This window comes from Coregonus clupeaformis, chromosome 36 (assembly GCF_020615455.1).
Source record: "Coregonus clupeaformis isolate EN_2021a chromosome 36, ASM2061545v1, whole genome shotgun sequence".
Classification (NCBI taxonomy): domain Eukaryota; kingdom Metazoa; phylum Chordata; class Actinopteri; order Salmoniformes; family Salmonidae; genus Coregonus; species Coregonus clupeaformis.
Window position 1 is genome coordinate 10,555,392 of NC_059227.1, and position 24,209 is coordinate 10,579,600.

General features: G+C 41.5%; 2 protein-coding genes across 4 annotated transcripts; both read left to right on the forward strand.

Moving 5' to 3' along the window:
• Nucleotides 1–1,399: 1,399 nt before the first annotated feature.
• knl1 (kinetochore scaffold 1) lies at nt 1,400–11,177 on the forward strand. Of its 3 annotated transcripts, none has more exons than XM_041865126.2 (25): nt 1,400–1,482; nt 1,800–1,831; nt 2,157–2,196; nt 2,300–2,359; nt 2,446–2,528; nt 2,625–2,677; nt 2,982–3,038; nt 3,162–3,214; nt 3,477–7,169; nt 7,273–7,381; nt 7,518–7,585; nt 7,675–7,773; nt 7,915–8,030; nt 8,134–8,224; nt 8,368–8,484; nt 8,626–8,713; nt 8,912–8,977; nt 9,087–9,126; nt 9,301–9,405; nt 9,511–9,611; nt 9,780–9,845; nt 9,942–10,051; nt 10,211–10,332; nt 10,503–10,628; nt 10,739–11,177. In XM_041865126.2, exons 2-25 carry the CDS (start codon nt 1,800–1,802, stop codon nt 10,833–10,835), a joined length of 5,592 nt encoding a protein of 1,863 aa, XP_041721060.2. In that variant the 5' UTR covers nt 1,400–1,482; the 3' UTR covers nt 10,836–11,177. The 3 variants fall into 3 exon arrangements, with proteins under 3 accessions (XP_041721060.2, XP_041721061.2, XP_041721062.2); XM_041865127.2 differs by having other exon boundaries at nt 1,425–1,489; XM_041865128.2 differs by having other exon boundaries at nt 1,461–1,478.
• A 1,254-nt stretch (nt 11,178–12,431) lies between these two features.
• LOC121552281 (DNA repair protein RAD51 homolog A) lies at nt 12,432–16,445 on the forward strand. Its single transcript, XM_041865076.2, has 10 exons — nt 12,432–12,723; nt 13,326–13,436; nt 13,606–13,743; nt 13,872–13,989; nt 14,114–14,205; nt 14,355–14,449; nt 14,656–14,769; nt 14,995–15,124; nt 15,324–15,445; nt 15,585–16,445. The coding sequence occupies exons 2-10, from the start codon at nt 13,353–13,355 to the stop codon at nt 15,706–15,708; spliced, it is 1,017 nt and encodes a 338-aa protein (XP_041721010.1). The 5' UTR covers nt 12,432–12,723; nt 13,326–13,352; the 3' UTR covers nt 15,709–16,445.
• The last annotated feature ends 7,764 nt before the right edge of the window (nt 16,446–24,209 follow it).

Sequence of the window (24,209 nt, forward strand, 5' to 3'; positions counted from 1 at the left end):
TGTATTTACAAATATAGAGTGGGTAGTGGCTTGGTCAGGCAGTAGAGTAAATAGTATATAATATAACAGCACCGTTGACTGTGTGTGAGAGAGAGTTCTGAGTGAGTGTGTGTGTGTGTGAGTTTAGGGTTTTTTGTGTGTTTGTGTGTAAATTTGTGTGTAAGGGTTGGATGTGTGGGTAGTTAGTGCAAATAATCTCTAAGGTGCAGGTCTGTGCAGGGAGACAGCTAGAGTTAGCTGTTCAGCATTCTGGTGGTAGAAGCTGTCTCGGAGCCTGTTGGATCGAGACCTGATGCTCTGATACAGCTTGCCAAAAGGTAACAGAGTGAACAGTCTGTGGCTTGGGTGACTGGAGTCCTTGACGATATTTTGTGCCTTCCTCAGACATCGCCTGGTGTAGATGTCCTGGAGGGCAGGGAGCTCACCCCCAGTGATGTATTGGGCCGCCCGCACCAACCTCTAGAGCCTTCCGGTTGAGGCCGGAGCAGTTGCCATACCAAGTGGTGAGGCAGCCAGTCAAGATGCTCTTGATAGTGCAGCTGTATAACTTTTTGAGGATCTGAGGGCACCTGCCAAATCTTTTCAGCCTCCTGAGGGGGAAGAGGCATTGTCGTGCCCTCTTCATGACTGTGTTTTTGTGTTTGGACCATGATAGATTCTTAGTGAGGTGGACACCGAGGAACTTGAAGCTCTCGACCCGCTCCACTACAGCCCTCTCAATGTGAATGTGGGCGTGCTTGGCCCTCCGTTCCCTGTAGTCTACGATCAGCTTCTTTGTCTTATTGACGTTGAGGAAGAGGTTGTTGTCCTGGCACCACACTGCCAGGTCTCTGACCTCCTCTCTATAGACAGTCTCATCGTCGTCGTACCAGGCGGTGATGCAGCCGGTCAAGATGCTCTCGATTGTGCAGCTGTAGAACTTCTTGAGGATCCGAGGGCCCGTGCCAAATTTCTTCAGTCGTGTTGAGGGTTAGCATGGCAGAGGTGTAGTTGCCTACCCTCACCACCTTGGGTCTGCCTGTCAGTTGTTCAGATTTGATCCCTTCCAACTTGCGTTTTTGGATCAAACAAATGAACAGAATACCCAACTTCAAAATTATCAACATTTTTGTTGTTGCCTTTGTGTTTCGTTTACACATAAACTGGGAACAGAATCAATGGAATAATGGAATAAAAAAACTGGTCCTGGCCCTGACGATATAAGTTGTTTAGGAGTAAGTAGGGCGAAAATCCAGTCCAGCGTGTTTACACGTTTATACTTATTTACAGCTTTTTCTGTAAAAGGAGGAAGATTTATTGACGTCCAGGGAGTGGCAGTATAACGTTTATATCCACACAACCCAGACAGTTTAAAGAAGGTTATCCAACTGCGCATGCTCAAGAGAGGGCGGTTAAATTCAAAACCAACAACTGCTTTGACGCTTAATAGCTGGCATCTTAAAATTGGACGTGAACAACTATAGTAGCTACACGGTACAGTAGGTTTGTGGTAAATTAACAATGTAATATGTTTGCTACGTTTTAACATGAATGTGTTCAACTTAACAAGCTGGCTAAGTTAATTATCTAACATTACCGATTGACTTGCGACACATCTAACGTTAACTATTCTTGCTAACGTTAGCTAGCTAAGTATTTTAATTGTCATTCATTCAGTGTATTAGGAAACGTGGCTAGTTAAATCGATTTTTGTATTTATCCTTCACACATCGAGTGCTCTTATCAATGTGAACGACGATTACTAACTAGCCAGTTAACGTGTTTCTGTCAATGTATTTGTTTCATAACTGACGACGAAGATGGAGCCGCCTGATGCTGCTTCAAGGATGGAGTGAGTGACATGTTTGTTGATGGCCTCATTGTAGTTCACTAACTTTCCAATTTTATTAATCCATGAAATTAACCCTGGAAATGCTTTGAAATTATCGCTGGCCATGACCCCACTCTCCGAGGGTGTCTTAGGGGGAGTGGGATATGCAAAAAATAAAATAATATCCCAATTCACACGTGTATAATACACACTTGTACATGTGTGAAATAGGACAAATGTAAGCACCCACCTAATTATTATTGTTACGTTTCTCCATGTGTATTTCAAGTATAGCGTTAATATTACTAGGTACGTTAACTGCTTGGGTTTGTTTTCTAAATTGCAGCAGTGATCATGTTGGATCCTCCAAACGGCGTATTTCTTCGGTTAGTACAGCAGTTACTCATAAAACTATTTAGTTAGCGGGTGTTTTGTCTACCATTTCAACAGAACGTCTCCTGAATTAATATTTTATCTACATCTAATCAGATCCTGAAAGTTCCACGGACATCTATCAAATTCACTGGCCCAGAGCTAGAGGAGAGTCGGGTAAAGACTAAATAGATAGCAGTTGGGGAACTTCTGAATGTCTCTGACATGTCACTTGACTGAAAATGTATTGTTGTCTTCACAAGGTGGAGGTTGTCAAGCCAGTAGAGAAGAGGATCTCCAGAAGAGTCAGTTTCGCCACTTCCAATGATGTTCTACTGTTTTCAAAGTAAAACATTTTTGCTGTGCCACATTTTGAATTTAAACTACAATACCACGAAAATAACAAACTCTTATAAACAATGTTATTACCTTTGATTATCAGAGATGTGAAGAATGTCTCCCCTGTCCGGAGTCCTCTACAAAACCTCACAACTAGTAAGTAAGCCTACTGTATGCTTGAGACATTTTGCATGTATTTTCTTCTCAATGTAGAGCATATGATGCTTCACATTACTGCTTATTTAAGTGAGGCGACTGTCACAAATGTCTTTGTGTTTCACATTGGCTGAACTGTTTTACGTGACTTGTTTTGCTATTGCTAAAGAGTGAAAATGTGACAATAGAAACTGTTACAGTGAGTGCGGTTGGGTTTTTTACTTTCATTTTATCCAACCTTTCAATAATGTCCATGTTTTTTAATGTAATGTATTTACAACTGACATGCAATTTGATTTAACAGCGGCAGAAAACATGATCATTCATACGGGTTCCATTGATGGGGCTCAACCAATCACAGGTAGGCCTAAAATCTAGTTATCAAGTAGATTTTCTGTGTGCGTTCTCAGGTAGGTGCTGTATAATGCACCCAGTGACCACCAAGATGCCTTTAACTGTTATGCACCTTCATTTGTAAATGTAGGCATGGAAACCTTGTTGAATGCTCCCCTCCATGTTTCACAACAAAGAAATAAGGTAAGCTATGACTGAGAAATGTGATTATTCTTTAAATTAGTCTTTCAATTGGTGTAACTACATTCATCCAATGTTTATATAGGTACTTAGACATTCATAACAATACAATTATAATATGAATAGTATTTTAACTATTGCCAAAAACCTAGGTACATTGACCATTTTTTCATTGACCTTACCAGTGCACTTCTTACTGTGTTAATCAATGCTGCTGTGGACTTTGTCATTCATGAGACGCTAAAGTAATTGTTTCTCCTAATAGGAAAATGTCATGTTCAACCAGGATGATTATGGGGAGAAAACAATGATGTTCACAGGAGAGGACACAGCATTTATGGATATGACTCACAGTCACACAATACTCATCGCCAATGATTCAGAATCATCAGTTGTTCTGCCACATGAAAGCAATGTGACTACACCTACCTGTGGAAACATGGATTTTACTTTTTCAGTGAAGAAAAGTAAAACTGGGTGTTTTCAGGACTCAACAGAGAATTCTGCCCTCTTTAAAAACCCTTCCACCTCAGACAGAGGTATAGATCCAGAGTTTGAAAATTTCCTTGCCAGTATAACAAAGTCAAGTGGCTCCATGGGTAATCCAATAACTCCCAAATCCTCAACTACTGTGGCATTCCACAGAGCTGCATCCCCTCCAGAAAAAACGGACAACAGACGTTTCCTTGCTGCGCTCAATGCGCGCAGGTCAGGAGTTGATAAAGAGAATCAGGTTCCAGCTTTGTCGACAACACGGAGAGACTGTACAGTGGGCTCAATTATCCCTCAAAGGCAAGGGCCTCAGTTCATGAATATGTCTACGATGCAAACTGAACAAGATCATATGGATCTGACAAAAAGCCATACAACTTTGATAGATGGCAAAGGAGTTTTTCAGTGTGTGCAAACTGTAAGCTCTGAAGAGCAACGGCTTAGAGGAAGCACTTTCAGCCAGGTATCTGTCTCTACTGATCCAGATGAAATGGAGTTGACCAGGAGCCAAACTGTTGCCATTGACTCCAAAGCCATTGGGATGATTGGCCCAAATCCCTCTCTGAAAAAAGAAAGGAGAAGTGTGGCCTTCACATCAGATCCCAATATAACCCAGATCTTCTCAGGTGATGACCATGGTATGGAGATAACTGCAGCTCTCAATGTTCCTCTCCGGGAGAATGTGTGTGCTCCGACCAAGAAAGGTGAATCATCACCCTGGATGTTTCCCCCGGAAAACAGAATCTCCTCCTTTCAGTCAAATCAACAGACCTTTCATAGCACCTCCTACCCATACTCTGATGACATGGAGATGACAAGATGTCAAACCGTTGCCATTGATTCCAAAAGTGTAGGCCTAATGGAAATTCCCTTACTAGGGAATACAAGGAAAAGTTTGTCCTGCATGCCATCTTCTCAGAGAGGTGTGTTTTTGTCAGACTGTAATGGTATGGATCTGACAGAGGCCCTCACTGGAAATATTGTGTCAAACAGCCATACAGCAATTAATGAGCCACTACAGCGCTTGTTCCCCACACCAGAGATGTCCCTTCACTCTGATCGGAGTACCAACATGGAGATGACTTCAGGACAGAGACGTAATAAAGAATGGGAACCTGCATCCTCTGATCCTAATGACATGGAAATCACAAAAAGCCTAACTGCTGTAATTGATTCCAAATATTGTGTGATGGAGAAGCCTTCTCTTTGCAAATCCAAGACCAAGTTTGACCTTGGTCTATCCTATGTGCCACCATCTATGGAATGTGGCAATTTCTCAGACGATGCTAACAGTGTGGAGAGGGCGCTGGATCAGGTAAAAGGCAGCGCGATCAGTGTTTCCGTAGCCATATCGGATCCTGATGACATGGAAATAACTAGAAGTCAAACTGTTGCCATCGACACCAAAAGCCTCAATGTTGTCAATCACATGCAAAACACTACAAGGAAAAGTATATCCTTCGTGTCAGCTTCCAACAGACCAAGTCGTATATCAGAGGATGACTGTGGTATGGACATGACCAAATCTCTCACTGTGTCTATAGATCATAGAAATGATCTGAATGTGACAGATGAGACCACTGGCAGATTGCTCCCCATAACAAAACACCAAAAGGAAACATTTGAGAAGAGCCTGATTAGAGCAGAAATTAGTACAGATGACATGGAAATCACAAGGAGCCAAACTGGGGTCATTGACACCAGAGGTTTTGGTGTCGCAACTCCTTCACTCCAAGGTGGAAGAGGAAGATTTGTCAGCTTTTTGGATTCAAATAAAACACTTATTGGGGAAGACGACAATTGTATGGAGATGACTCAAGCTCTCACTGCACAGATATTAGCAAATGTGTCACATTCTGCCCATGGGGATGAGACCTTGGCTAGGACGTCCACAATCTCAAAGACACATTTCACTGGAGAAAAGGGCAATCATTTTGTGGGAGTGGGTCACAAAACCGATCAACATCGGTCATCGGATTCAGATGATATGGATATGACGAGAAGTCAGACCGCTGTAATTGAGTCTGAAAACATTAAGATGGGGAATCGTGACCCTTTCAGAGCAAGGCAATGTTTATCCAGTGTGAGTAAGACCCTGCAGATGGTTCCTCACTCAGAGCAGAGTGCACATGGTGAGATTATGTTTCAGTTAGGTGTTGAAAGCCTATGCAGTAGAAAGGCACCTAGATCTTCTGACTCTGATGAAATGGAACTGACAAGGAGCCAGACTGTTGCAATTGAATCCAAAGTTATTAACATGACGTTTTCCCCCGAAACAAAAGCTCCATTAGGGAATGTGACAAAGGTGTCAATTAATCAGGCAAGTGATATGGAAGTGAAAAGAGTAGTAGAAGCGACACGTTGTAGAAATAATCCTGTAGCTGTACCCTCTAACCTGGAGGAGAAGAAAATGGCCAGAGACGAAACTGAAATGTTTTCTGAGGATCATGAAATGGAGATGACCAAGGCTGTCACAACGCAAATTGAACAACATGCACCTACCAATGTGAAAGATGTGAAGGGCACTTCATCCACCACAAATGCAATTTCCTTGTGTCTACCTGAGGGTCATCCTAGAGAAATCCCCACTAACCTTACAGAACACTTTGACCTAAAGGGATTGGCAGACAGAAAGGATCCTGATCTGAAAGATGAAGACTGCTCCTTTATTCCTAACAAACCAGAAAGCTCTCCCATTGCCTCTTCAGTCTCAAAAGAAGATGATAACGTACTTTCCAAGAATGCTAAGACCAGGCGAATGAGTTTGGCAGATCTGCAGTTGAAACTTAATCATATGAGCCGCATGATAAATGAATCCACTGAAGTGATGGGTAGCTGCACTGCACCTTTATCTCACCTGGCGAGGACCTCCGACAAACACGGTGTAGAGACAGAATCCTTAACAGCTGTAGACTACGGGTCTAAAACCATGGGATTAATGACTGAGAAACCAGCAAGCGTTGAATTGGAGGACCATATTCACAATGACAAACCTAAAATGACTGCTCCTTTGAAATTGAGGAGTAAATGCCTTGCATCACGACTGTCATTTGGTGGTTTCCTGCCCAAACTCCCACAAATGGCTAAACCCTCTGAATCAAACCAGACTGAGTCCAATAGCGTGACAGATTTTGCGAAACTTCTGAAGAAGAATAGCTTGGGTGGCACTCATGAACTGAGGAGCAACATCTTGATGGACAACATTGATGATGAAGTGCTTCCAGACATTAGCAGTGAAGAGGACTTATCAGAAACTGTGGACACAAAGTCTCCTCAGAGGGTCGACGTCAAGGAAAATATTTTCCAAGGCAAGGTGATTGAGGATGTTGTGGAGCATGAGGTCTTTAAAGAGCCAGTCCTAACTGTTACCCAATGTCATAAGAGATCCCTGCCAGAAGAGGGCCATGAAGACTCCATGGACGAGGTAAAGAGGAGTAAGCCATCAACAGAAAACATCAGAGAAATGGTAAATGCTCAGTTCTTTTCATTTAATCAGTTAACATTGATTTTGTTAAATGTAATCAATACGATTTAATAGATTTGTCTGTTTTCACATTTTATCTTGACAGATGCCACCTACACAGGTAGTTCAGTGGGACAGTAACTGTACAGGAGCTGCAGCTGATGGCTCCAGCAGCAACTCCAACCTCCGATGTGAGGGCACATTTGAGTCGTCAAGTGAGTTATGAGGAGCTTTTACTGCTCATTTCTGCTGTCTCACTCAAACATTCGTTATCCCCTTGTCTGTCTTAATCCCTTTTCAAGTGCATAGTCTAGGTTAGGTAGGCAATACTAACTTCATGCCATTTTCCAGCTTACAGACAAAGCCAATTCGAGTCCCAGCTTGAGGACACCGGGGACTACACATTTGATGTACGGAAGGTATGTCAACAACTCCATTTTACATTTACTTTTCCTGTTAACATTTCCGCTATACTGTGTTTTCACTGCTCTTTCACATTTAATTTCAGAAACTCCAAGAAGGCACTGTTACAGTGGCAGAGTTCCTGAAACTCTTCAGCATCGACTTTGTCATCCATAAACCTCGACAGAGTATACTGCCTGCGAGAGTAAATCTTGAACCTTTGTCTTTAGAATTGTATTTTGCACAAAACAAATGTACTAATCACTTTTGAGGAATTATTACAAAGGATAATACTTATACTCACAATAAATATAGGTACTAAATACAGATATTCCACTCCTTATAGATTGTGTCAGATCTGGATCGCAAAACAGAGGACTTGTTAATCGAGAAGCATATCAACCGTCCCAAACAGAGGGTGTATGAGACAGACTGCCAGATACTCACAGAAATGGTGGAGGGGTATGTTTAATTATACATGTCATTGCCAACTCATTCTCACGCTTTACATAGCATTTTATTTCATGTAGCATGTTCATCCCTTTGGTGTACTTTCTGATTTCAGGTTGAAAGCACATCTGAGAGACCAAGACAATCTTCTGAAAAGTGTTAATGGAACACTTTGGGAGGCGGTGAAGGGCTTTTCAGATGAAGAGGTATTTAACTTTCTGCCTGTCTCCCTGTCTTTTATTTTCTTTGGATATTTGTTGATTTTCCTCTTGCTATTTCTAGTCAAAGTTTGATGCAGAAATGATCCATTTGGACAACCCATCTTGATGTTGTGGCTTATTTTCCCTAGTTGCTGCTTTTTGGTGCCAAGTTGAAAGAGAGGATGACATTCTTCAGAAAGAGAAGCAAAGTCCGATCTCATGAAATGAAAGCTGTTTTGTACTCCAACCTTGTGCACACAACTCGGGTAAGACCCTTGATGAGAACGAGAATCCCTTCACTATGTTGCTAGTAACCTTTGACTGAAAAAGACATATGCTTACCACATTTGTGTGTGTGTAACTCGCCTAATAAACTGTTTCATTGATGTCCCATTACATCTTCACAGGAGGCACAACATAACTTGAGAGGAAATATTGAGAAGACAGATCAGTGTCTGAAAGACCTTGATGAATGTCTACATGACTTGGAAGCTGGTATATTGGATTTTAGTTAATCTCCTTTAGACCCTTTAGTATTCTCTATTGTAATTCAATTTGAACCAAGGGACCTAATATTATTTTTCACAATGCATGCTTGTCATCCTCTTAAGATAATTGGGTTATTGGAGGTGGGAATCGATTAAGAATTTTCAGAGGTTTTGTCATGCTTCTTTTGTCTTCTGTTTGCCACAGAACTTGCAGCTGTGGAGGGCACCGGGGTAGAGGACAGTGAGCCGACCTGGAAAGCAAGGCAGCAAGGTAACATATGACGCCACAATCTTCTGTTTCTTTTTGGTTCACTTTTTTATTTATTAATCAATGGTGTGCTTGCTATTTGACATGTTAATGTTGAATTATGTTCTATCAGGGTTGGAGAATGTCAACAAAGCAATTGCTGAAGGTGAAAGGTAAGTCTACATTGCTTGACTCATAATTTCGTGCAAATAAATTGGATTTAGTCCATTTCAGTTTTTCTTTGTCGTCGCCAGAGCTACGGTCTCTATAGAGATTTTAATTTGTATGACTTTACTCACTTCCGCTGGATGTGCAGAGAAATGGAAACCATTTGTTTTTCTCCACAGGCAAATGTGTGAATTGAAACTACAGAAGATAAACTCTGTGGACAAAGTGGACAGACTCCGAAAGGAAACTCTGGAACTTGAGAACCACATTGCCATGCTGGATAGGTCAGTTTCTCATTTTCCAGACAGGGATACATTTTTCCCCCCCTGCATATACGCCTACCATTCCATTCAACTTTGAATTTCAATTTTTGCCTCTTTTGGTTTCAGAGTGAATGAATGGAAGTTTGGGCAGAAAGATGACAGGAAGACCATCTACAGCTTTCTCTATGAGTCCTTGCTGTTGGAGGTGCAGTTTGAGAAACCTAACGGTAAGATGTAGTGATTATATATTTTCTTTGATAGTATAACTTTCCTTGCACCCAAGGTGCTAGTATGTTTATAGTAGTTTTGCTCTGCAGTTTCTTTCAAAGGGTTGCATTAAGACAAGTGATTTTCTTTAAGATCAATGATTTTCAATGCTTTGCTCTCTTATTTAGGAGGAGAGGTCTGTGAACAGACTGAGCGTAACATCATGGACATCGCATTTCAACGTCAAATGGATGGTGGGGAGAAATTAAGCTCTGACACTTTAATGTAGAATCTTTTCTTGGTTCTCGCCACACACAGGACTCTTGCCAACTCACCTTTCTTTCTTACAGATGAAAAGTCACAGTGCTACTCTCGGCTTGTACACAATCTGCTATGCCAGTACATTGGCAGTGAAACCACTTGGTTCAAGAAGTACCCCACCAGTCGATACATTCCCAAGGTAAGTGTGAGGCTTGGTTAAATGGGTATTAAAGGACGATCCACACGACGTGAAGTCCAGAAAAAGGGTTGGTGTTTTAAATGTATCTCCTAGAATCACATTGCATGTTCAGCGGTTCAGTTTTGGCTAAATAATATCTGTCTGTTTCTCGCTCTCCAGCTGCTGCACGATGTGGGTCTGGTGGTAAGCCGCTGTCGCCTCCTGGGAGAAGAGATCCACCTGATGAAGAAGTGGGGCGCTCTGAGGCTGGACATCCTGGACATCAGCTGTGTGGACACTCAGTAAGATCACACACCATAGAAATACAACTCTTAGACTGGACACATCCCCATCAGACCACCAGAGAATGTTGACTTAAATGGGACTGTCCTTTCTAGGGAATTTAATAGATATAGTTACATATAACAGCTTTCTGAATGCAAAAGTACTTATTTTTTGTCCTCTATTTCAGAGTTCGAATCCTGTTCTCCAGTCTCAAGTCATTTGCCAAGTTTGAGATGACTGTAGCTGTTACCTACGCCTACCCCTTCGGTCTCCTTCATGTGCAAAACTTCCGAAATCACATTGGAAACGCAACGTAAGACTTAATGTTTGTCTTCTCACGCACACACCTGTGTTTTGTTTCTAGTCTTATTTGTACATTGTTGCAACAAGGCACCTTTAATAATTCATGTTTATTCTATACAGGAGAGACCAGGTGGAGGACATTGTATCATCAGTAACACCAGCCAAGAACTACTTGACCAAGATTGTCAAGAGGATCCATGAAAGTCTGCTGTGCTGAGACCAGTTCCAGTCAATGGCTGTTGTGGTGCTACATTCCATGTAGTGAATGAAAATATGTATATGTTTGTCAATTCCATTTATTAATAATGTTCAATATCCCATTTTCTTTTGTGTTAATTTGACATGTTTTCTACCATAAGTTTTGATGATTTTTATAATTGTTGTTCATAAGGGATCAATTTTCATGTTTTGTAATAGTTGGCCATTACAAACCATCTTTGATGTATTGCCTCTAGCAAAACTATGGTGAGAATTACAATAACTGAAAAACGCTTGAATACTACATGAACATTTGTCTTTGTTTATTGCCTGAATCATTATTAAAATGTTACAACTTTTACCCATGTTTTCTCCTCTGTATGATAACAATTGTATATATGTTAGACCAGTGTACCCTTGGCTCTTCAGTACTCTCTTTGTGAACAAATGGGGGTTACATATCATATCTGGCCATCATACAAATATGTACATATAATTTCATAGTATGGGAAGTTAACAGGATTTTTACATCGGGCGGATTTGATTATGCTGCGCTGCGCGGCACCGGGCATAGTTCCGTTATGTAATCGGGTGAAAGCAGGGAGAGAGGCACGCTTTCTCAAATCGAACAGTAATCTGCGCTGCTCAATCATTTTGTCAAGAAGGCAGCATAGTGCTTCGTCTAGAAACATGCATATCTTTTCCATAAAATGAATGTTCTAACTAGTTTTCATTGGGAAGGCAGATAAAGCATTTTTATCAAAAGCAAACTCTTTTGCATGAGAAACCACAGAATCCTAGTAATTACTACACGTTGCTTTATTACGTCACTTTTGTTTTTGAGCCGACTTTGGCGTGTGCTTTGAACGGGGCACCTGTCTCACGCCCGGGAGGCAGCCCGGTTCCAAATCGAATGCAATCAACTTTCAGCCGATAGAAAACACGCCTACATGGACACCCGGATGGGATTAATCGAACCCCCTGAGTGAAATTACTGTTATGCTCACATGGCTGCATCTCAATAGTCTCAAGTGGCCTCTTATTGTCTCCTCCCCTTCATCTTCTCTGATTTGTAATGTGTAGTAATTGTGACCCTTGTGGCGCTAGGGCAGATCAGATAAGACCTCAGCGGGGCAGGCTCTCGCACCAGGCGGGAGAGAGAGGGTGCCATACATATTTATCTTGTCAGTCTCAGTAATTGGTTTCTCTCTCTCCGACAAGAGGTTCATCTTTAGGTTAATGTTTATGCTGCTAAGTTATTAGCCCTGTTTATAGCTGTATTATAATAGTGTAATATTATGCTTATTCATTCATGTTTATATAGCCTATCTATATTGCATAAGTATTACACTTTACTGATACTGTTATGTTGTGCATGTTTTTGCCTTATAGAACCACAATTCATTTGGATTAACACAAGTACAGTCCACCAAGATTCACTCCCAGTCAAGATTCATGTTATATGACCAAAAGTGTGTGTGTGGTTAATGTGTGTTGGTGAAGAGGAAAAGGAAATAACAACCCTGAAAAGAGAAGCATTAGCATTGTTCTTACCGGACATCCTGTGGAGGGTCAGAACCCAAATCACAGTCAGCATACTAGTGGGTGAGAGAATTCACAGCCTACTGCCCAGACGGGTGAGGGCATAGCAGCCAACCGTTTTTATAAATAGCAAACGCATAGGTTATATAGTGCTCACTGACCACTATATTTTCCTTGCTTCCGTATATTGTTTTTCCAGGTGCAGATCAAGGGAATGAAAGGAAGTACATGTTTATCATTGAGATGCAGCCCAACAATGTCCAATCCCAGCGCTCGAGGGAAGGGTTAGCGTAATTACGTAGCCTGCTAAACAAGTACGTTGACTAGCGAGCGGGAGATTTTGGTTCAAGCAAGAAAAACTAGAGGTAAGTGGACGCTGTTATTATAACATTGGATAAATCCTATCCCATAACTTAAAATTAACATGACCTAGGTACTATTTTGAGTTAAACATAAGGACGTAAGCCAAGTCACTCACAGACATGCCAGATCATGTCATTCAGTATCTCAGCAGAACAAATTAGCCTAATGCTAGCGAACGTTACCTACCTTTAATGAATATCAATCAAATGCAAAGACTGCAAGACCAGTAAACCAGAAATACAACACCTACTAGGTGGCCTAGCTAGCTAAATCTTATATTTTCACTTAGTAAGTCAATAATTGTTTGATAACTAGATGCCTGAACAGACTGAAAGCTGGAAAGGTCAACATCAACAACTTTACCAGTTACTAGTGTAGTTAGTTTCAATTTCCGGTTGTGTAACATCTCTTGGTAGTTAGAATAATTTCTCAATTCCAATGAGAAAACAACCCTGTCTTGATCAAGTGTGTCTCAGTAACTAACACAATGGAAAGTACTATCTGCCTCGCAGTTGTTTTGTCCACTGTGAAAAATACTTGTTTACTAGCTATAGAGTTATAACTCTTGCACCCATGCACCTTCAAATATTTTCCCCTTTGACAGACATACCTCACCTGTCCATAAATCAAGATGGCTGTGAGGAGCGAGGCCAGGGTGGAGGCAGAGGTAGAGGAGGAGGAGAGTTTTGGACCACAGCCACTGAGCAGACTTGAGGTAGGTGTTGGTGCATTTATTCCTAATTTATCAGGGGTACAGTATTAGCTATGTTTGGCTGATAATGACAGGCAATTCCCCGTACTAGGCAGAACTGATTAATATTCAAATGTTCCGTCTTCACATCAAATGCATGATGGTAGTGTCATTTGCAATGTCTCCTACACAGCAATGTGGCATCAGTGCCAGTGACCTAAAGAAACTGGAGGATGCAGGCTTCCACACCATTGAGGCAGTGGCCTATGCCCCCAAGAAGGAGCTGCTTAACATCAAGGGGATCAGTGAGGCCAAAGCAGACAAAGTCCTGGTTAGGTCACCTTCATATACCAATCTGAGTTTTTATTTTCTGCTAATTTTGTGTTGCCCACAGTTGACATTAGGCCTGATATAATGACTGTGGCTGATGTTCGTCTACCTCTATGGTATTTTCTCCAGGCTGAAGCTGCCAAACTAGTGCCCATGGGCTTCACCACAGCAACAGAGTTCCACCAACGCCGAGCTGAAATCATCCAAGTCTCCACTGGGTCTAAAGAGCTGGACAAGCTGCTACAGGGTGAGGCTGGGATCGTTGCCAGTTACCTAGATTTTAGAACCATTGTTTATGACTCAGGACACGTTTTTTGAGTTGCCCAGTTGTATTTGTCGTTAGTATGAAAAAGTTTTTCTCTCTCTCTCAGGTGGGATAGAGACAGGCTCCATCACAGAAATGTTTGGAGAGTTCCGGACAGGAAAGACACAGCTGTGCCACACCCTTGCAGTCACCTGTCAGGTACTGGCCATGATGCCATTCTTTTTCACACTAATAAAGGAAGACTTTGCTGTACACTCTTATCTCATACCAATCACATCTGCTCACAGCATATGACGATAGCACTCAGGACATTCAATTTTTTGATTTTGTGCTTTTCCCCAACTCAGTTGCCCATTGACCAGGGTGGTGGAGAGGGCAAAGCCATGTACATTGACACAGAGGGGACCTTCAGGCCAGAGAGGTTACTGGCTGTAGCAGAGAGGTGAGTTCTCTCATGGACTAACACAATAACAATGGAGTAGCTACTGGGTTATATGACACTGACAGATATAAATTTGGAGCAACACTATTCCACTACAGGAATAACAGGCATCAATTTCTGTCTGTTCAGAGAGTTACCATTGCAAATGCAGTACTTCCTTCAAAAAGCTGTATCACACTAGAATGTACTGTTGTGTCTTTTATTAGGTATGGACTTGTTGGGAGTGACGTTCTGGACAACGTAGCCTACGCTAGGGCCTTTAACACAGACCACCAGACCCAGCTGCTTTACCAAGCCTCAGCCATGATGGCAGAGTCCAGGTCAGGCCCATCTCACTCCCTCTTCGTGAAGTTTCCGATCCTTCAGATGTTTTTCCATTTCTCACATACCTTGCTTTCCTTCCATGTTAATAGTATTGTTTGTAACATGAGTTGGTGATCTGGAATAAGGACACCCTCAAGGAAATCCTAGTAAAGTACCCCTATGGTCACCCAGTCTGCAACGCTATAGGTCTCTAACCATGTGGCCCCTTCTCTCTCTCTCAGGTATGCCCTGCTGATAGTGGACAGTGCCACAGCCCTCTACAGGACTGACTACTCCGGGAGGGGAGAGCTCGCTGCACGGCAAGGCCACCTGGGACGCTTCCTGAGAATGCTGCTGAGGCTAGCAGACGAGGTAAGGTCAGGGCTAGAATTACAGGGGCTTTGTCTGTTCGCCGAACTCCTTATCTATTGCGCTGGTGTCGGTCTAATGCAATATGTTTATCAGCAACATTCTGAACCCTTCTCTGTAGATCAATTTTATGTGTGTGCACAACTCTCTTCATGGTATGGTCATAACGCTAAAAACATTTTTGTCTCGCGCCTTGTCACAGTATGGCGTTGCCGTGGTGATAACCAATCAGGTGGTGGCCCAGGTAGACGGTGCTGCCATGTTCTCGGCAGACCCTAAAAAACCTATCGGGGGCAACATCATGGCACATGCCTCCACTACGCGGTGAGTGACTCCATTGACCCCTTCTTACTCCCTCTTTGTCACATTCAAATTTTTTCAAACATAGCATACCACTTGTTAAGCCCCTGGGTTCTAGAAGAATACAGCTAGCTATCAAGCTAAAACCGCTCCTTGTTTTCAGACTGTACTTGAGGAAAGGCCGTGGGGAAACGAGGATCTGCAAAATCTACGACTCGCCCTGCCTTCCAGAGTCTGAAGCCATGTTTGCCATCAACGCAGATGGGGTGGGCGACGCCAAGGACTGAGCTCAGCTGCCACCATACCAGGGAGTGAGAGCATGGCTGTATGTCATGTGGCTATGCCCCTCACCATAGACTTGCACAATGGCAGCTCTTGTGTGTTTGTGTGTACACACTTCCCTGAGGGGAGAGCTAAGAAAAATGGCTAATGGGGAGATGCTGGCCATAACTGTTGGGTTGATATGATTTTGGACCGTCCCATTACTGAGGGAAGAATGCATTCCTACACTACGAGAGGGTACTTTGCATGGAGAATGTTGCCTATTGCCCTAAGGAGCACAGTGATGCGCACATGCTTAGGCTTACACTGTATACTGATTTGTATTGTACAGTATATGGGCCTATAGAGGCTTTGAGAACCAGAGGGAGCTCAGCTTCACAAATGTGACATTTTTCACCAACCCAATGGACTTGTAAAATAATAATTCTAATAGTGTTAACTCCACTGGATGACGTGGACATATTTAGAAAATGTTTATTTTGTTTTTCAAGGGTGTCTGGTTTTCTACCAGTGTGTTTTTCATTTAAATCATCATCTTTGTATTTGACATTCCAACTGTACATCAATATATCAATTATCTTTATTTGTCAAACATCTGCTCTTAATAGAATAAACGTCAGTACATGCCCCCTAACTAACAAGGTTTACTACCGTTAACTACTCAATTTTCCCTATTTGTTTGTACATTCAAGAACTATAGTTTCTGTATAAGATGCATTGTATTAAAATTATTTTATCATTAGATCTCCTGTCTACATAGGTTATTTCAACTCAGTCTTACTTAGTTTACATATTTTCCCAAATTGACATGATATCCATTTTAAAGGACTGTATTGGAATGTTAAAATAGTATTAACTTAGTCCTATTGAAACCAACATAAATGGAAGAATACAAATGCAATGTGTGCCAAGTAAGATTTAATTAATCTTTAATGAATGCAAATCATCAGCTGTAAACATTTCCTCAAAACAAAAATCAGCAGCATAACACACTGGAAACAAGGTAGATTGATGTCTTCAGTTATGTACTTACAGTAGTTAACCTAAGAAGAATAGCTCCATGCTTCTTCTAAAATGCCATTACATGGACTGAAGAATGGGCTGGTGCTTGGTTCATTGAAACAATTTCACTACACATTACACACAATCTTCAAAATAATAATCATGATATCTACAGTGGCTTGCGAAAGTATTCACCCCCTTGGCATTTCTCCTATTTTGTTGCCTTACAACCTATAATTAAAATTGATTTTTGAGGGGTTTGTATCATTTGATTTACAACATGCCTACTACTTTGAAAACAGATAAATAATTCAGATTTAAAAAGTAATATTTCTGTATAACAAAAACACATCTCAGAGGTACAGTGAGGGGAAAAAAGTATTTGATCCCCTGCTGATTTTGTATGTTTGCCCACTGACAAAGACATGATCAGTCTATATTTTTAATGGTAGGTTTATTTGAACAGTGAGAGACAGAATAAAACCCAAAAAATCCAGAAAAACGCATGTCAGAAATTTTATAAATTGATTTGCATTTTAATGAGGGAAATAAGTATTAGACTCCTCTGCAAAACATGATTTAGTACTTGGTGGCAAAACCCTTGTTGGCAATCACAGAGGACAGATGTTTCTTGTAGTTGGCCACCAGGTTTGCACACATCTCAGGAGGGATTTTGTCCCACTCCTCTTTGCAGATCTTCTCCAAGTCATTAAGGTTTCGAGGCTGACGTTTGGCAACTCGAACCTTCAGCTCCCTCCACAGATTTTCTATGGGATTAAGGTCTGGAGACTGGCTAGGCCACTCCAGGACCTTAATATGCTTCTTCTTGAGCCACTCTTTTGTTGCCTTGGCCGTGTGTTTTGGGTCATTGTCATGCTGGAATATCCATCCACGACCCATTTTCAATGCCCTGGCTGAGGGAAGGAGGTTCTCCCCCAAGATTTGACGGCCCCGTCCATCATCCCTTTGATGCGGTGAAGTTGTCCTGTCCCCAAAGCATAATTTTTCCACCTCCATGTTTGACGGTGGGGATGGTGTTCTTGGGGTCATAGGCAGTATTCCTCCTCCTCCAAACACGGCGAGTTGAGCTGATGCCAAAGAGTTCGATTTTGGTCTCATCTGACCACAACACTTTCACCCAGTTCTCCTCTGAATCATTCAGATGTTCATTGGCAAACTTCAGACGGCCCTGTATATGTGCTTTCTTGAGCAGGGGGACCTTGCGGGCGCTGCAGGATTTCAGTCCTTCACGGCGTAGTGCGTTACCAATTGTTTTCTTGGTGACTATGGTCCCAGCTGCCTTGAGATTATTGACAAGATCCTCCCGTGTAGTTCTGGGTTGATTCCTCACTGTTCTCATGATCATTGCAACTCCATGAGGTGAGATTTTGCATGGAGCCCCAGGCCGAGGGAGATTGACAGTTATTTTGTGTTTCTTCCATTTGCGAATAATCGCACCAACTGTTGTCACCTTCTCACCAGCTGCTTGGCGATGGTCTTGTAGCCCATTCCAGCCTTGTGTAGGTCTACAATCTTGTCTCTGACATCCTTGGAGAGCTCTTTGGTCTTGGCCATGGTGGAGAGTTTGGAATCTGATTGATTGATTGTTTCTGTGGACAGGTGTCTTTTATACAGGTAACAAGCTGAGATTAGGAGCACTCCCTTTAAGAGTGTGCTCCTAATCTCAGCTCATTACCTGTATAAAAGACACCTGGGAGCCAGAAATCTTTCTGATTGAGAGGGGGTCAAATACTAATTTCCCTCATTAAAATGGAAATCAATTTATAACATTTTTGACATGCGTTTTTCTGGATTTTGTTGTTGTTATTCTGTCTCTCACTCTTCAAATAAACCTACCATTAAAATTATAGACTGATCATTTCTTTGTCAGTGGGCAAACGTACAAAATCAGCAGGGGATCAAATACTTTTTTCCCTCACTGTACTAACAAGATACATGTCTCTCCACTCTAACAATGGGAGTCGTTGACCACAAAGCGGCACGGCAGGCTGTCAATCTCCCGCCTATCCTTTTAGAATTAGTTTTTTCAAGTTGAGTGGTGCAGAACACGACAGAAAGACAACAGAAGATGACATAGCCAAGTCTCACGGAAGACGGCAGGCATGCTAGCTAGCAACGACAAGAGCCAGAGCAGCATGGACACACAGGATGACGCAAGCTCAAGCAAGAGAAAGAACGAGATGGACCAGGACGAGAGCCTTTCAACCCCTTTACCTCACAGACCCCAAGCAAAAGTCTACTGGAGAAAAACGTGAAAGAGGGCATTTCCATGTCCAGACCCTGACTATTAATCAAGATGCCACAAGTTTCCACCATAGAGCGGGCTACCAAAGAAACATCAAAGAAGATGGATAGTTTGTCAGAGACTGTCCATCAGTTTCACACAGATGTGAGTGGGAACAAGGAAAATATAACGTTTCTAGAGAACGAGGTGAAGAAACTGCAGTCCCAAAATAAGGAGCTGAGTGAGAGTCTAGCTGAACTTCAACGTTACTCTCGCAGGTGGAATCTGAAAATCCAAGGTGTAAGAGAGGTAGAGGGAGAGGACATCAGGTGTTGTGACGTGACTTACTTTAATGTCTGACTGTTATTTATCAAATCACCTAACTATGTTTAATTGTCACTCGATTAAATTAATCATGTAACAATTAATTCATTAGGAATTTGGGGCACTACGGAAAAAGTTGTTTAACGAGTTACCATCTCCCGAATTAATTAATTAAACTATTATGTTATATCGATAAGTCACTTATTATAAATAATTACTTCTTATCAGTCTCATTCTGAACATCGCATAATCCTTGAACCTGCAAGAAGGTCTAGTGCATTGTCTTCTTCTTCACCTCGTGTAGCAGTTGAGAGTTTCAGAGTTTCTCCATTTCAAACGTGTGGACTAACGTCTCACGTTTTCTGGTCTTTCTGGTCTAACCATTTTGTAACGTTTAGCTCACGCTTCACGTCTGCCTGTCTAATGTTAATTAGTTTTTCAAGGCTTTTTATGCACTCGGGGTAAAAGGGCCGTTCCATTATGTTTGTGCTCATCTGGGCGTGGCCACTGACTGAGAACAAATCAATATGGAAAACAATAATCTCATCTAGAATGCTAAAATCACATTGTTATCTTCACAAAAGTATTATTATACTTAATCATTCGTTTTATACAAAAATTAGATGCAAACCTCATAACTGGGAAATGTACACCCGCAGAGATACAGTTATGTTGTTCCACCGTCTTTAATGACATCACATCATAGTAACGAATTTGACATGATTGACTTCAGAATAAAATTTGTAGACCTCCACAAGTCTGGTTCATCCTTGAGAGCAATTTCCAAACGCCTGAAGGTACCACATTCATCTGTACAAACAATAGTACGCAAGTATAAACACCATGGGACCACGCAGCCGTCATACCGCTCAGGAAGGAGACGCGTTCTGTCTCCTAGAGATTAACGTACTTTGGTGCGAAAAGTGCAAATCAATCCCAGAACAACAGCAAAGGACCTTGTGAAGATGCTGGAGGAAACAGGTACAAAAGTATCTATATCTGCAGGCGTTTGGAAATTGCTCCCAAGGATGAACCAGACATGTGGAGGTCTACAATTTTTTTTCTGAGGGCTTGGCTGATTTATCTTTTGATTTTCCCATGATGTCAAGCAAAGAGGCACTGAGTTTGAAGGTAGGCCTTGAAATACATCCACAGGTACACCTCCAATTGACTCAAATTATGTCAATTAGCCTATCAGAAGCTTCTAAAGCCATGACATCATTTTCTGGAATTTTCCAAGCTGTTTAAAGGCACAGTCAACTTAGTGTATGTAAACTTCTGACCCACTGGAATTGTGATACAGTGAATTATAAGTGAAATAATCTGTCTGTAAACAATTGTTGGAAAAATTACTTGTGTCATGCACAAAGTAGATGTCCTAACCGACTTGCCAAAACTATAGTTCGTTAACAAGACATTTGTGGAGTGGTTGAAAAACAAGTTTTAATGACTCCAACCTAAGTGTATGTAAACTTCCGACTTCAACTGTATGTCCCTGTGATTGAGAATGATTTCCACTCAGTTTGCGAATCACTTGCGTCAATCACGGAGAAAAAAGGGAAATCACCTGGCCTGATGGCCTGTCAGTTGAATTTTATAGGTAGTTTTGGGAGTTACTAGAGGACCCTATTTCTAATATGTTTCAAGATTGCATTGAAAACTGTGAAATGGTTTCCACTATGAAGCAGGGCCTTATTTCACAGATTCCGAAGCCTGATAAAGACCCTTTTCTCATTGACAATTGGAGACCAATCACTTTATTAAATATTGATTACAAATTGATTGCTCTGGTTTATGCCAAAAGATTAAAGAAAGGAATAGATACAATTAAAAATTCAACTCAAACAGGATTTATGAAGGGCCGTCACATAAGTTCCAACATTGGTTTAGTCTTGGACCTTATGGACTATTCAGAAGCAATTGACTCAGACGCTGTTATTTTATTTCTAGACTTTTGTAAAGCCTTTGACACAATTGACCATTAATTTCTCTTTCGGTCTCTGAAAATGTTTGGTTTCAGTGAACATTTTATCAAAGTAATTCACATGTTTTACAAAGGTATAAATAGTTACAGTGGGGGAAAAAAGTATTTAGTCAGCCACCAATTGTGCAAGTTCTCCCACTTAAAAAGATGAGAGGCCTGTAATTTTCATCATAGGTACACGTCAACTATGACAGACAAAATGAGAAAAATAAATGCAGAAAATCACATTGTAGGATTTTTTATGAATTTATTTGCAAATTATGGTGGAAAATAAGTATTTGGTCAATAACAAAAGTTTCTCAATACTTTGTTATATACCCTTTGTTGGCAATGACACAGGTCAAACGTTTTCTGTAAGTCTTCACAAGGTTTTCACACACTGTTGCTGGTTTTTGGCCCATTCCTCCATGCAGATCTCCTCTAGAGCAGTGATGTTTTGGGGCTGTCGCTGGGCAACACGGACTTTCAACTCCCTCCAAAGATTTTCTATGGGGTTGAGATCTGGAGACTGGCTAGGCCACTCCAGGACCTTGAAATGCTTCTTACGAAGCCACTCCTTCGTTGCCCGGGCGGTGTGTTTGGGATCATTGTCATGCTGAAAGACCCAGCCACGTTTCATCTTCAATGCCCTTGCTGATGGAAGGAGGTTTTCACTCAAAATCTCATGATACATGGCCCTTTCATTCTTTCCTTTACACTGATCAGTCGTCCTGGTCCCTTTGCAGAAAAACAGCCCCAAAGCATGAGGTTTCCACCCCCATGCTTCACAGTAGGTATGGTGTTCTTTGGATGCAACTCAGCATTCTTTGTCCTCCAAACACGACGAGTTGTGTTTTTACCAAAAAGTTCTATTTTGGTTTCATCTGACCATATGACATTCTCCCAATCCTCTTCTGGATCATCCAAATGCACTCTAGCAAACTTCAGACGGGCCTGGACATGTACTGGCTTAAGCAGGGGGACACGTCTGGCACTGCAGGATTTGAGTCCCTGGCGGCGTAGTGTGTTACTGATGGTAGGCTTTGTTACTTTGGTCCCAGCTCTCTGCAGGTCATTCACTAGGTCCCCCCGTGTGGTTCTGGGATTTTTGCTCACCGTTCTTGTGATCATTTTGACCCCACGGGGTGAGATCTTGCGTGGAGCCCCAGATCGAGGGAGATTATCAGTGGTCTTGTATGTCTTCCATTTCCTAATAATTGCTCCCACAGTTGATTTCTTCAAACCAAGCTGCTTACCTATTGCAGATTCAGTCTTCCCAGCCTGGTGCAGGTCTACAATTTTGTTTCTGGTGTCCTTTGACAGCTCTTTGGTCTTGGCCATAGTGGAGTTTGGAGTGTGACTGTTTGAGGTTGTGGACAGGTGTCTTTTATACTGATAACAAGTTCAAACAGGTGCCATTAATACAGGTAACGAGTGGAGGACAGAGGAGCCTCTTAAAGAAGAAGTTACAGGTCTGTGAGAGCCAGAAATCTTTCTTGTTTGTAGGTGACCAAATACTTATTTTCCACCATAATTTGCAAATAAATTCATTAAAAATCCTACAATGTGATTTTCTGGATTTTTTTTTCTCATTTTGTCTGTCATAGTTGACGTGTACCTATGATGAAAATTACAGGCCTCTCATCTTTTTAAGTGGGAGAACTTGCACAATTGGTGGCTGACTAAATACTTCTTTCCCCCACTGTATGTGATACTAAACCTTAATACATCCAAAATATTCAGTATCAACAGAAGTGTACAACAGGGATGTCCAATTTTGCCTTTTTTAAATTAATTTTGGTAGTGGAACTTCTATCTCTAGATATTCTGAATAATTCAAATTTGCATGGCTTATCAACTTTTGACATAGAAATCAACATTTCCCAGCTGGTTGACGATACTACTATTTTTTTATAAGACAAAGACCATACTCTTAATTCCAGCACTGCATTCTCTATTGCTTCTGGATTCAAACTGAATGTTTCTAAATGTGAAATCTTATGTTTATATGACTCTCATGATAAATAAATAGATAATATTCCTCTAAAGAACTGCATTTAATATTTAGGAATACATCTATCTAAAAATCATTTAGGCAGACAACATATGAATTTATGAATATTAAAACCAAGAACATATTTAATAATTGGCTACAAAGGGATCTATCTATACAGTGGGGGAAAAAGTATTTAGTCAGCCACCAATTGTGCAAGTTCTCCCACTTAAAAAGATGAGAGAGGCCTGTAATTTTCATCATAGATACACGTCAACGATGACAGACAAAATGAGAGAAAAAAATTCCAGAAAATCACATTGTAGGATTTTTAATGAATTTATTTGCAAATTATGGTGGAAAATAAGTATTTGGTCAATAGACCTGTAACTTCTTCTTTAAGAGGCTCCTCTGTCCTCCACTCGTTACCTGTATTAATGGCACCTGTTTGAACTTGTTATCAGTATAAAAGACATCTGTCCACAACCTCAAATAGTCACACTCCAAACTCCACTATGGCCAAGACCAAAGAGCTGTCAAAGGACACCAGAAACAAAATTGTAGACCTGCACCAGGCTGGGAAGACTGATTATGCAATAGGTAAGCAGCTTGGTTTGAAGAAATCAACTGTGGGAGCAATTATTAGGAAATGGAAGACATACAAGACCACTGATAATCTCCCTCGATCTGGGGCTCCACACAAGATCTCACCCCGTGGGGTCAAAATGATCACAAGAACGGTGAGCAAAAATCCCAGAACCACACGGGGGGACCTAGTGAATGACCTGCAGAGAGCTGGGACCAAAGTAACAAAGCCTACCATCAGTAACACACTACGCCGCCAGGGACTCAAATCCTGCAGTGCCAGACGTGTCCCCCAGCTTAAGCCAGTACATGTCCAGGCCCGTCTGAAGTTTGCTAGAGTGCATTTGGATGATCCAGAAGAGGATTGGGAGAATGTCATATGGTCAGATGAAAC

Excerpts from the sequence above, each read along its gene's own strand:
- knl1 (XM_041865126.2), top strand. The coding sequence starts at position 1,800 with ATGGAGCCGCCTGATGCTGCTTCAAGGATGGA. Across the intron at positions 7,382-7,517 it reads GGGCACATTTGAGTCGTCAA|CTTACAGACAAAGCCAATTC; the intron begins GTGAGTTATGAG and ends GCCATTTTCCAG. Across the intron at positions 8,714-8,911 it reads TCTACATGACTTGGAAGCTG|AACTTGCAGCTGTGGAGGGC; the intron begins GTATATTGGATT and ends TGTTTGCCACAG.
- LOC121552281 (XM_041865076.2), top strand. The coding sequence starts at position 13,353 with ATGGCTGTGAGGAGCGAGGCCAGGGTGGAGGCAGAGGTAGAGGAGGAG. Across the intron at positions 13,990-14,113 it reads GCTGGACAAGCTGCTACAGG|GTGGGATAGAGACAGGCTCC; the intron begins GTGAGGCTGGGA and ends TCTCTCTCTCAG. Across the intron at positions 14,206-14,354 it reads CCCTTGCAGTCACCTGTCAG|TTGCCCATTGACCAGGGTGG; the intron begins GTACTGGCCATG and ends TCCCCAACTCAG.